Source organism: Caenorhabditis remanei, chromosome IV (genome assembly GCF_010183535.1).
Source record: "Caenorhabditis remanei strain PX506 chromosome IV, whole genome shotgun sequence".
In the NCBI taxonomy this organism is placed as follows: Eukaryota; Metazoa; Nematoda; class Chromadorea; order Rhabditida; family Rhabditidae; genus Caenorhabditis; species Caenorhabditis remanei.
Window position 1 is genome coordinate 21574016 of NC_071331.1, and position 12860 is coordinate 21586875.

The following is a 12860-nucleotide window of genomic DNA, read 5'->3' on the forward strand; positions in this document are numbered from 1 at the left end:
TTTTATTATGAAGGTTTGTCCCCCGTGGCCTAGAAATTTCAATGAAATTTTCTCTTCCAGGAATGCAAACGTCTTCAATCTCCACTGCCTGAAGACTTTCAACCGGACAACTCCACTTATCCACCACTTCCAGACACCAGCACAATTTCAGAATTGATGTTGACGACGACGACGAATTCATCTGAATCATTGGATACTGTAACCACACCGACGACTAATGCACCATCTGTGCTGGATTGATCTACCATTTTTTTGTATTTTACGGGTTACGAACATTTATGAACTGATTTATTATTCTTTATAAAAAGGTTATGAAAAAGTTACAAACAGAGAATCAAAATTTAGTGGTGACCAAGAAAACTGCCTTTTTGTGCTTAACACAAACATATTTGATATTTAAAAAAACGTATTTGAGCATTTCTGGCAGTGACTTCATGCTTAAACATTTGAGAGAGCAATAACTTAGAATTTGGGCAATAAAAATGGTTATCTGTGACTCAAATACTTTTTTGATATTCGATTGTTCAGTTTGATGCCTTTGTCTTTGACAAAAATTTCGAAATGATTCGCCATGTTTTGTCCAGTGTATATTTTCCAATTTTCACTTTTGCCTTTCTTCGAAATGTGAAACCCGGTTGGAATTGGGTGAATGATTCTTTCGAATGGTATGAGAAATTGATGAAGTGTCTTCTGATCTGCACAGAAATGCAGAATCGTTTTTCATTATTAGAAGAAGAAGATAAAAACCAATGCACTGTCGCTGGTATTCGAGACGTGACCCTTGGTAGAGTTAAAGATGGAAATCCTGTTGGTGAGTACGATTTCTAACTGTATCTATTAAAGAACGAGGCATTAAGAGCGTTGTATACTTATTAGCCACCTTGTGGAACATGAAGTATTTAGCTTAGTTTCTTGTTAGTTATCTAAGAAGCGTTCTAAACCTATTTTGCTGCTCCGCGACAATTCGCAACTGCGACATTTCGCAACTAACGTAAATTTCGCAACTGCGACACTTTGCAACTACGACATTTCGACAAGGGTCTTTTCTATGGATTATTTAAATCAAAAGTAGTAATTCACTTTGTTGTAGACACAGAAAAGGTGTTTTTTTTTAAATGTATATCATCCGTACGAAATCGAAATTCTCGCACAACTAGTGTCACTTTTCAGGTAGCAACATTATCCGATTCAACAATCCCAGTGAAGGCACAATGTCAAATTATCATAGAATCTGCATAAACCCTAATGGAGGAAAAAACAAATCCGATCCGCACTTTAAAGTACCTGCTAGCATCGTGAATGAGATTGCACCGTCTATAGAAAAAAAACTTCGGGTAATTTTCTGGATACAAAGTGTTTCATCACACATAATAAAACACTTATTCGTTCATTTTTTGTGAGAGGAAATACATTACTCATTTTATTTATGAGCAATTGTGAGTTAATCACATGATTCTGACGCAACTTGTTTGCATATGCTATAGGATAGATGACAAAAAAGGTGTGTTGACTCGAACCACCCATTTTATGGTGTGCATACCTCATAAAGTTTTAAACAGTTTATTTTTTTCATGCTTTTGACTATTTCACATTTTCTCTATCATCCAACATGCTATGTTTAGTTCATTACTGACTTTTTTAAATTACTTTTTCAAATTCATTCCAACTTATCTTGAAAAATTGAGAAAAAATAGCCATCATTCTAAAATGCGGAAAACGCGCCGAAGACACGTCATCAAGAAAATCTTACAGACATTCCACATTTGGAACTGGCATGCATCGATCATCGCATCCTTATGTCGTATTTTGGGTTTTGATTTCTGGATTACTTTCGAATTGAATATTGATAGCGTGACAATAATTATTTTTAATACTGCAACTGAATACATGTTTGCACTTTTTTTCGCGTGGATTGGATCCTTGTTTGGGAATTACTGGCTTGATAAGTTCAAAGACTACAGACATGGGAAGTCATCAAAGCGATTGTAGTATTTTATTGTTGTTGTGCATTTGGTAGTTTTTGTGGGGTTAATTATAAGTTCCTGCTACAAAAATTATTTCATGTTTTTAACAAAGGAGCACAATGTTTTATCGGTTTTTACGAGAAGTTTATCTATAAATAAATGAGTTTGAAACCATAATTTTCCATCTGACCCACTCTTTTTAATCATTCGTTTCATCGATGCTATCTTACTATCTTTCTAACTATTTCTGATTTATTTCTAACATATAATTTTTAGATTACTCAATAATGTTTTCTTCGCAAAATCATGGTTTCAAAAAGGAAAAAGTTCGAGACGGACTATACAAAGTGGATGTGTTGGGAGGTGTGATTCAAGATGGGACTAATCATGAATACAGAAAATTTGGCAAAGAGTTGGCGGACTACTTGATTGAAAATGAGAAAACGGCAGTGCTTATCTCAAGTTATGAAATGGGACACTACCTACTCGATGAATCAGATATTTGTGAGTCATCAACCAGTTTTGTTCTGGATAACAAGGAGTATTTTATTACTGTAATTGAGAATTCTCATCTCAAAGAATACATTCCCGATATTCTGGAGTCTGAGGAGTTTGTGTATGGTTTGAATGTCTGGTTGTGTCTATTTGATAATAAACCAGTGGTAGCTGACATCGAAACAGTGGAGGAGGAAATGACAAAGTTGATACGAAACCTCTGCGAGCTGTATAATTGGAAGATGAACATTGAGATGCTCGCTGGATCATCAGATGAATGTGAAGTGTTATGGTTTGAACCACAGACTACTAGGTAAGAAATTTTCATCGATAGCAGACTGTGTTTGTAGAACGCCAAAACGGTAGTTTCTGTGAAATGCGCAGGAAAACTTCGATTCAGTTTTTTCCAAAAAATACAAGTTTTACAGTTGTTTGAAGGGAGATGTGGGCAATAAGTCAACAGTAGTGATCCAATGGTCAAAAAATGAAAATCAAGATTTTTTAAAATCAAAAAACTGTAGCAGACGCTAATGATACACTCGATTTGCGATTTCTTGAACTTTTATGATTTGAAATGTTTACAAAAAACTTGTAAACCATGGTTTTTTCCCAGAACGCGTATTAAATGTAACAAAAACTCTAAAATAAATGTTTTCCGAAAGTTTCAGGCCAATGATACTGTATGTGTATAGTAAAATGAAACACGATTTCGAGATTCTTAGAATTATAGTTGTTACAACATTGTCTAGTCTCTCTGTAAAACTTTCAACGCTCAAATTTTTTCAGTGAACCAGAAAAGTTGGAAATGAATTCTCAAGAACCGACAGTACTCACATTCACTCCGAAACAATACTCTATGAAGACTGTAAGCGGACAGCTCGCATTCCACTTTTTTTGGAAAAGTTTTTTCGGCAACTCATCGAAAAAGAAGTGATGAAGTTTGTTTATCAATAGCAAGTGATTGACCACTTGCGGAAACTCGGACACGGGACGTTGAGATCTGTCTTGCTCCGTAAATCGGAAAAAAGAAATAGTCATTTTGACAAAGCGAGGCTTTTCTCAATCTCCTGGGGACTGAGTCAAGCAAGATGTCAAACACTGTCATGCATTTTGAGAATCGTATTGTCTGATTTTGTACCTTTTATTTTGGTTTTATAGTGTTGCAATAAATCACTTTATTACTTGTTTGTGAAGGTGCATAAAGGTCAATACTGGTTTTTCATAGAATGAATGTGTGTGATAAAAACTTTACAAAACTTATTTATTGCTATTAAGAAAATAAAGAAACGGAAACACACCACAACCTTATTTAGATTGTGATATTACAGAACGGAGTCTTGATACCGTATCCAATGTTCCCTGCTTGAAATCCAAATCCCAAAATAGTCGCTCCCATTCCATCAGCACTAATTCTCAGTCCAGTATCCACATTTGCTCCGGCTCCGACATGAACAAGTCCGAACTTCTTCTCAGCCCACACTGCTTTTCCCTCAAACCCGGCATTCATTCCGTCACCAAATAAGCCGAGATGTCCACCGACTCTTGCTGCACAGATACTTCCTCCATTGTCATGTTTCCATTCGGCTCCAGATGCTTTCCATTTGTATTGAGCTCCGTCTGATCCAACTGATACGCGTGTGTCGATTGGGACGATTCGTGTTGTGGAAGATGGATGACGAAACTTTGCGAGCTCGGTGTTGGTTTGGAAGACGTCACGGGAGACACTCATTTTCTGGAAATAATAAAGATATATTGATAAGGTGCAGAGTTGAGCGGAATGCGGCAGGTGAAAATCCGCTCAACCTTGATAAGGTGAAAGCATAAAAAGAGATTTGAGTGAAAACACGATTATTACTGTTTTAATTATCGAAATCGTTGAAATAATTTAGCAAACTACAGATTAGAAAGTCGACTAAAAATTTGAAAAACCTTGAAACTAGGAAACTTTACGCTGTTTGAAAATCGAAATTAGGATTCCCTGTGAAACCTATAAGAGAGCCGCCGTAACAAGAGGCTATTACGAAAATAGTGAATTGACAAATGAGAATAGAGGTTGTACGGTATCAGATGGATTTGCTGCTCACAGCACGCCTCAAACTTACCCAAGGGATTATTGACCCTTCAGCAAATTCTTACTGTAGCTTAAAACGCATAGAAAAAGGCAGTGGTTTACTATTGAATTCAGTAAAGTTTAGTGTTTTATATAACTTATTTTTATTTTCCAAAAAGTCGATTTTTTCGGTGAAAACATTTTCCAAGCATTTTGAACACAGTAGACTTCTGACGTTTCTTCCTAACGCATTAAAAGTAGATTTTTGAGTGATAGGGTGCCGTGCTACTACTATTTTTTCTGCATTGTTCAGCCTTAGTCAACTTTTGATTTATATTGTTGCTTTTATGATTTAGACTAAGCAATCTCACATGCAAATAAGTATGAGATAAAGCAAGTTTTTTTTTAATTCAAAAATCGATATTTCAAATAAAACTAGCCGAAACCGCAGGGTTCTTATAACCTCATGTTACATGATGCAATAAGTAGGAGGGAGCAATGTGATCGACAGACAAGAACGAATTTCGAAATTTGTTTTGATAATGCAAAGTGGGTCGGGAAACATTGGAAATGAACAGTTTCGATGATGTTGGCACTCCTACTCTTGTCAGGGAATCGTAGAACCTTCTTCATTTTTTTTTTCTGAGAAATATTGGATATATTTAAGACCTCATTGCTAATATTCACTGAAATAAACCATTTTTTGATTCTTATTTCAAGTTTATCAAAGAAAACCTATTTGGAAAAAAATTATTTTCTAAAAAACACTGGACCTATTGAAACGTTTTATAGGCCTTTTCAGTTTATTAACACAGATTTCCAAGCTCCCAAACTTAACTTCACATATATTTTTTGGGAACTTGCTATATTTTTAAAAAAATCACATTTTCTTTCTTGTGTGAAGTGTACACAACTTTTTCAAATTGCGCGTTTTTCTAGGCCACGCGTTCTGAAAAATTTTAAACTGAAGCTCATGAAAACCATTACAAAACACATTTATTCATAGTAAGAAACAGAGTTGAGCGGAAGGCGGAAGGCGGAAAGAGGAATGAAAACTTTCTGGGCGGAAAGCAGAAAGCTGTAGGCGGAATTATTTTTTTAAATCGGCGAAAAGCGGAAAGCGGAAGGCGGAATTCCGCTCAACTCTGGTAAGAAAGTATAGAAATACGGAAAACAAAACACAAGCTAATTGAATGTGATGTTACAGAACGGAGTCTTGATACCCACTCCATTGTTGTCTGCTTGCAATCCCCATCCCAAAACACTCGCTTTCATTCCATCACCACTCCATTTCATTCCAGTATCCACATTCAATCCGGCTCCGACGTTCACTGGTCCCAAGTTCTGCTCAGCCCACACTGCTTTTCCCTCGAACCCGGCCTTCACTCCGTCAAGAGATAACCCAATGTTTCCACCGACTCTTGCTGCAGAAATACTTCCTTCATTGTCATTTGTCCATTCGACTGCAGATGCTCTCGCTTTGAATTGAGGTCCGTCTGAACTGATTGATACGCGTGTGTCGATTGGGACGATTCGTGTTGTGGAAGATGGATGACGAAACTTTTTGAGTTCGGTGCTGGTTTGGTGGACATCACGGGAGACACTCATTTTCTGGAAGTAACAAAGATATAATAGAATATAGATAGATAGAAGAGAATAAACTGAGAAGTCAAAAAAAGAGAAAAGAGGTTCTGATATAATGAGGAGACTTTGATGGGGGTTCTTATACTTAGCAATCATCAAACAGGTGGGAGGAGAAAAAATTTCTTTTATCTGAAAAATACAATCAATCAGGTCATTGGAAATGAACAGTGTCTTATCTATGAGGAAATTAATGAAATCGTTTACTTGAATAATGCTGCACTACAGTACCGGACAAAAAATGTGAACTTTTGACTTTTTCAGTTAAAAATGTCCAAGAGTGTGTTATAGTAAAACTAACTGTCCCACAAAATAATTTTTATAGGATCACGCAAAACAAGAATAGAACTCCATTTTTGTAGTTGACCTAGAAAGTTACGTATCTACAAAGTAATTTTTCCTCAAATCGACCAATTTCGGTGTAAAATAGTGCGATTTTTGAGCTTTCTACTTAAAATGACCATAACTCTCTAGGGAGTGTCCGTACCAAAAAAGTTGTCAACTACAAAAATGAAGATCTACCTTTGTTTTGTATGATTCATCAAATATCTAATTGATGCGACAATCAGTATTACCATGACATACTCTCAAAGTTAGACATTTTCAACTGAAAAAGCAAAAGTTGATACATTTTTGTCCGGTACTGTACACTGGAGGACGAGAGACATTCTAACACTTAACTACGTTATCCCTAACAACTCAATAACCAGCCTATCCTTATTTTATGAGGACCATGGTGGTGGACTTACGGTGACTTTTAAGAAAAAGTCGAACACTCGCTAATAATCGGTCCAAGAGGTAGAGATACAAGATGACGGATAACTGGGAAGAAACCTCGAATGATCATAATCTTTCCTTCCAATGTGGGGCGGGGCCGCAGTCGAGAGCATGAAAGAGATGACGGTAGGCGGCTCGTGCTCAAAGGGCGTCAGCTGGCGCGCGTGGGACGGTCCCGGAATTAGAATGGTTAGCGAGATATAACGTGTGATGGGGAGGACATTCGAAATCTGTCCAGAAGGACAGTCGCGTCATATGACCCCTTTTTGTATGACGCATCGCAAAGGGTCCATGGGAGACGTCACTAGGCCGAAGCACAGAAAGCCGAAGGAATATAGATAAGTATTACTCAGGGAATTTTCGGCAAGGGTTGGGCATCGGGTGGGCATACTGTAGGCGAATTGCCTACAGTATCGGCGATGAGCCTTCATTTAGGGCGAATCGCCGGCGTTTTGGGCGAAGTGCCCAGTGGGCAAGGGTTGGGCGACGGTTAGGTCGAAGAATTGAGAAAGGAGGAGTGGTGGGGCAGGGCGAAGTGCCCAATTCAATAGCAAAGTGCCCATTGAATGAGCGAAGAGCCCAAAATTTCAAAATGCGCTCCAGCGTATGTTACGATTTTCTAAATCATTCCACTATATTTGTTATTTTTATTCCGTTTTCTAACTATTTGAAATGAAACGACATGCAAAGGCGCCCTTCAGGACAACAAATAAAAAAAGTAAGTGAGTAAATTGAACTGGTTCAAAGAGAGTTTATTGAAGATTTTGGAGAATTAGAAGAATACGAAACTGAAGATGAAGAAGAAAGAGTTGAAGTAGAGAAGGAAGATGAATTAGATGAAACAATGAGCTCCATTGGTGACAATTTCGAAGTAGAAGAGCTATGTGAAGACTACGATTTTGGACTTGAACAGTGTGGTTATGAAGACGTAACAAGTTCAAATTCTGAAAGCGACGGAGAAAGTGATCACATAGACTCTGAGACGGATGCAAATGAAAGTAATGATGAGGAAGATGAAGAAGAAGAAGATGATGATGAGGAATTGTATGAAGATGACAGAGGAACCATTATTGTAGAAGGGGAGGATATGGACCACCGTCTTCTGGCATTGGTTACTTTCTATTGCAAGGAAGGATTATCAGAGAAATGCATGAAAAGGATGTTGGCTTTGATGGCAATAGTTTACGGTGAAAAAGCTCCATTTTCCGTACGTCTGGTGCAATAAACACACCAACATCTTAAATTTCAGATCAATGACATTAAAAAAGTGGTGAGAAATATGGGGAAAAATGTTATTGACAGTGTATCGTACTATTGTAACAAATGTGCGAAAAAGAAAAACTTCAAAGAAGAGAAATGTGCAGAATGCAAAGAGTGAGTATTTTGGAAATCATTGAAACTAATGATAGGAATAAATTTTCAGAAATCGGTGTGAAGTCTTGAATCGAGTTACCCTCGTACAGTGCAATGTATTCTGGCAGTTGGAAGAAGAATTAAGATCAAAGGGGATTGAAATAATTGAAGGACATAAAACGATTCATTATGGAACAGGAGAGTTGTTACCGGAGGATATAAGGAACTTTTCGGGTTACACGTCTAAAATGGAATCGAAAGAAGAATTTGAAAAAGGAACTGTTAACCTTATATTCTCAGTTTTTTCGGACGGCGCAGTTTTTAAAAGTTTGAGCAGGTATTACTACAATGAAAATTCGAAGACACATTTAAACACTGCAGGAGAGAAGTTACGCCGGTGTTGATGAGACTGGAAGGAATTAATGTGGAATCGAAGAGCGGAGGAAATAACTTTGTGATGGTGTCGATGGTGTTTGCAGATGGGGGTGTGAAGAAGGAGTTTGCGGACACTTTTGTAGAAAAGTGAGTTTATTTAAAAAAAGATGCTTCTGTCTTTAAAAAGATGCAATGTCATAATTGAGTTTAGGTCGTTCTGCAATCTGCCGAAATATGTGAATGTAGATGTCAATGGAAGAACATGGACTTTTCGACTCAAAATCATGAGTTTCTTGGCTGATATGAAGGTAAAATATGAGATGTTGTCAATGAAAATAATTATTTCCCAGGAGAGAAAGATGTTGACAAGGTTACCTAACTGGCATCAAATTATGGGATGCTCCGAATGTTTAACGGAGGGGAAGAAAAAAAGGAGTGGAACGGTATCGTATAATAATTTCAATAAGTTTTCCCATCGCACTGATTATACCATAATGAGAGATTCATCAGAAGGTATCAATGGATTTAACGGATCTAAAGGTTAAATTCCTCAGTGTCATACATCTATATGACAACTGATTTGCAGTTCCCGCTGTTTTCAAATTTTTCCCACCCAAGTCATTCTGTTTGGATCCATTTCACATATTAGGATGCGGGATTAGCAAACATCTAGTATCAGGTATACTGGTTATAATTGAATGAGATAATCATTTTTTGCAGAAATTTTGAAACCTCACCATTGGGTTCATTTGAAAATGAAAACCGGAAGTGTGGAGGCAATAGTAAATTGTATTGATTCAATCGTGCCGTACACATATGACCCCGTCCCATTAGTATCAATGAGAAAATCGTCTAAGTCCACAGGGAGAGAAACGGAGAAGGTAGTTCCACAGCTTATAAAAAATGAAATACGGTTGGAATGCAGAAGGCAATAATTATGAGCGGGCTTGTCTGGCAGGAAGCGTTTTGCACCAGCAACGATTACAATGCTCTGATGTGCGGTTTGTATTATTCTTTCATGTGCCAAGCAAATATGATGTGTGACTCCACAAGTCTAAACAAATTGTTGGCCAAAGTATATCAACTCCATGCCACTCTCGAGCCGGATTCTATAACAATTAAATACCATGTAGGATCCAAATGACACACATGTATATGATTAATCAATAGAGCTTCTTTCAGTCATTCTATAATCATATTACTTCACATGAATTGCAATACGGTAGGAAGCATACATCCGAAGTTTTCGAGAGAGAACATAAAAATTTGATGAAATCAGTCAATCATCAATCGACCAATTGTGAGCAATCCATCATTATTAGGTATTTTTCAGTATTGTACTCATATGTTACGAAAACATTCAGATATGTATGCGCCCAAAAATGCGAAACCCTTCTACTTGACGAAGCTCAAGAATTAGCCTGCAAAGAAGACATTTTTGAAGCATTGAAGCAAACCAAAGAAAGGCTACCCATCTTGAACAGCCAAACGAATATCATAAATATAGAATGTTTAATTCCGTTTCATGTTGAAATTGTCAAGCACTTGAAGTTGGGAAGAGATGTCAAATTTCTGTAAGCTTATCTATGCCATTCAAATCAGTTATGCCACCGTCGTATTGTAGAAAACGATGTAAAGTGTCATCTTCTTTCGGGAACTTCGTATTCTCCGCCCCTTCGTATTGTGGAGCAAAAACGACAGTGTCAAATTTGATATGCTACACGGATCCGCTCACAAAATCACTCACGTTCGGTCAGATTGAGATGATAGTTGATAACGGAACGTGCAAACATTTGATAGTTAAAGAATTTATTCTGGAACCTATGACAGAATTAATGAAATCTGTTAGGAGACAAGGGATATCTCGTGTTGCCTATGAAGTGCTCAAACAATGCCAAAGTTTGCCACCTTTCATTGGGAAAGTGACAGATAAAATTCAATCAATAGTCCCTCTGGAAAACGTGATGTGCCCCGCGATAAAACTCAAAATAAATGACGCCACTTATGTTTTAATGAGCAAATAATTGAGCATTTTATTGCCTCAAATAGAGATGTCAGCAAACGCGCTCTGTCGGACCTCCATTTATGCTTATAGTTATAACAACGCTCGCCCACCACTTCTCTCCAATTTCATCGCTATATGTCTGATTCTATGGTTAACTCTCGGTAAGCATTGAAGAATACAACCAATTGGTTCTCATGTATCTCATTCTCCTTTCAGCAAATGACCGCACGAAGAAAATCATCACGCATTCTCAGTGTCAAAGCACCGAAACAGAAGAAACCCAAACATGTTCCACCGGTACGATTCAAAAATGAACGGCTTCTGAAACGAGAAGGTTCTGTTTGCACCGCTTGTTTCTGAGTGAATTAATTCTGTTACAGTTTCACCCACTTCAAACACGGACGACAATTCAGATCGATCAAATGTGCAAAGTCCTGTCGGTAGTAGATTGCGTGAGGAAGAATTTGCAATGAATCAGACCTTGAATGGTTCTGAACCTAATATAGAAACGGGTGGACCAATGGACACTCAATATTCGTTTTCACGATCTCAAAACAGCACTTCTTATCAATTTTATCCCACGTTTCCCTCAACTTCCAACAATTCTACAACAAACAGCGCCATGGACTACATGAGACCATATCAAACACCCATGGGAAACTACACTCCTCATCAAGGTACACCTGTTCCGGTGTTTGCAACCCAGCCGAATAGTGGAAGTGCACCATTCTTAGGTGAATATTAACTTCCCGATATTTGTAATATCAAAAGTGCTTTCAGATCGCTTAAATTCATGTGTTGCCGGAGGAGTATTTAACTTGTTTCGAGCGGGGAAACTGTTGCACGAAGGTTATATGAATCGGATCCCAACATTGATTGAAGACTGCAACAAATTTGTTCAAAAACATTCTAAATCGGTTACTTCATACAGCCTCCCACCTTTGGATTGTTACGTTGATTCAAATGTTTCGTTGATCATCACTCAAGGTCAACTACTTTATGTAAGTGAATTAGTTTCATTATAATTACACACTATACATTTTCAGGGTCTACTGGCTAAACCAACAATTCCTAATTCCATTTATAACTCCGATTCAGATCGAGAATTCAAAAAACTTCGAGGTTCTCTATATAGAATCCGACATATGAAGTGTTTTTACCCGTCAGATCCTCCTTTTTCAGTAAGGCTGTTCATCTATTCACTGGATTTATCAAAATTCTAATTACAGGGGTCTGAAATAAGCGTCACTCCCATCCCATTCGACAGCAGGCACAGTGACGAGGCTCACATAACTTTAAAATCGTATCTTTTCCAAATAGTTGGAGCCAGCTGCTCTGTACCGCAAGATATTCAATGTGAACTTTGGAGTCTCCCGTTTGACAATGAGCTCTCTACCCACACTCCATTTCCCGTCAAATTTTACACAGATCTTCGAAGTAATTTTCCATGTATTAATCACGAAACAATTATATGTTTTAGCCCTCTTCCTCAACTTTTTTGGAATAGAAGAAGACGAATTGGAGTGCGGTCAATGGGAGGATTCATTCAGTCGAATGCGATGTTTGCAGCCATGGGAATCTCTAGCAAACAAAAAGCGAAAGTATCAAGCACTCTCCTTGGCTAGGTCCATGTACATGGGAAAAGGAGGCTTTCATAAGTGTCTTAAAGAAGCTCTGTAAGCTACTATTCCTTTCATACCTATCCTATTTTATGAATAACATTTCAGTAAAGAAATTCGCACTGCCGTCTACTCGCCATCTCTCGGTTCTAAGGAGTCAGGGTCTTGGAGTTACAGAGACGTGAGCCACATCCACCCTATACCATTTCATATAAGAATATTTCAGAGAAATTCGAAGCGAAAAATACGAGCTCCTGTCTCTTGTGAAGATAATCAAGATGAGAATATAAGCACTCCGACTACTTCCTCCACTTTCCGCCATAACCCTTCGAATTTAATTGATTCCCGTAACTTCAACGATTGAACCGAGACCTTATAAATAGGGAATAATCGTGGGAAAGTGACGATTCGGGAAGAACGCTTTTTAACACTTTTCGGTGTTTGAAAGGGAATCAAATTCATTAATTTTAATTTTAGTATGGTAATTTAGCTTATTACTGGTGTGTTTCATGTTCTTGCGCTTTCTTTACGAGTATTCGCTTCTGCTGAAAACTTTTGACACTTTCGGCATGTCGAGTGAA

General features: G+C 37.7%; 6 protein-coding genes across 6 annotated transcripts; 4 read left to right on the forward strand and 2 right to left on the reverse strand.

Annotated features, from left to right (window-relative positions):
* Nucleotides 1–705: 705 nt before the first annotated feature.
* Nucleotides 706–5998, forward strand: GCK72_015636 (uncharacterized protein; the record flags this gene model as incomplete). Its single annotated transcript, XM_053731029.1, has 4 exons — nt 706–811; nt 2241–2772; nt 3246–3324; nt 5717–5998. 4 exons carry the CDS (start codon nt 706–708, stop codon nt 5996–5998), a joined length of 999 nt encoding a protein of 332 aa, XP_053585801.1.
* Nucleotides 3769–4188, reverse strand: GCK72_015637 (uncharacterized protein; the record flags this gene model as incomplete). The annotated part of the gene is made up of 1 exon (XM_003091531.2): nt 3769–4188. One exon carries the CDS (start codon nt 4186–4188, stop codon nt 3769–3771), a length of 420 nt encoding a protein of 139 aa, XP_003091579.2.
* GCK72_015638 (uncharacterized protein) lies at nt 5695–6117 on the reverse strand (the record flags this gene model as incomplete). Its single annotated transcript, XM_053731030.1, has 1 exon — nt 5695–6117. The coding sequence occupies one exon, from the start codon at nt 6115–6117 to the stop codon at nt 5695–5697; it is 423 nt and encodes a 140-aa protein (XP_053585802.1).
* Nucleotides 6118–7599: 1482 nt separating this feature from the next.
* GCK72_015639 (uncharacterized protein) lies at nt 7600–9799 on the forward strand (the record flags this gene model as incomplete). The annotated part of the gene is made up of 9 exons (XM_053731031.1): nt 7600–7645; nt 7689–8134; nt 8177–8301; nt 8351–8617; nt 8662–8802; nt 8867–8963; nt 9006–9195; nt 9376–9536; nt 9581–9799. The coding sequence occupies 9 exons, from the start codon at nt 7600–7602 to the stop codon at nt 9797–9799; spliced, it is 1692 nt and encodes a 563-aa protein (XP_053585803.1).
* A 442-nt stretch (nt 9800–10241) lies between these two features.
* GCK72_015640 (uncharacterized protein) lies at nt 10242–10679 on the forward strand (the record flags this gene model as incomplete). Its single annotated transcript, XM_053731032.1, has 1 exon — nt 10242–10679. One exon carries the CDS (start codon nt 10242–10244, stop codon nt 10677–10679), a length of 438 nt encoding a protein of 145 aa, XP_053585804.1.
* Nucleotides 10680–10879: 200 nt separating this feature from the next.
* On the forward strand, nt 10880–12643 carry GCK72_015641 (uncharacterized protein; the record flags this gene model as incomplete). Its single annotated transcript, XM_003109165.2, has 8 exons — nt 10880–10994; nt 11041–11394; nt 11441–11661; nt 11707–11841; nt 11890–12097; nt 12141–12336; nt 12388–12460; nt 12506–12643. The coding sequence occupies 8 exons, from the start codon at nt 10880–10882 to the stop codon at nt 12641–12643; spliced, it is 1440 nt and encodes a 479-aa protein (XP_003109213.2).
* Between the last annotated feature and the right edge of the window lie 217 nt (nt 12644–12860).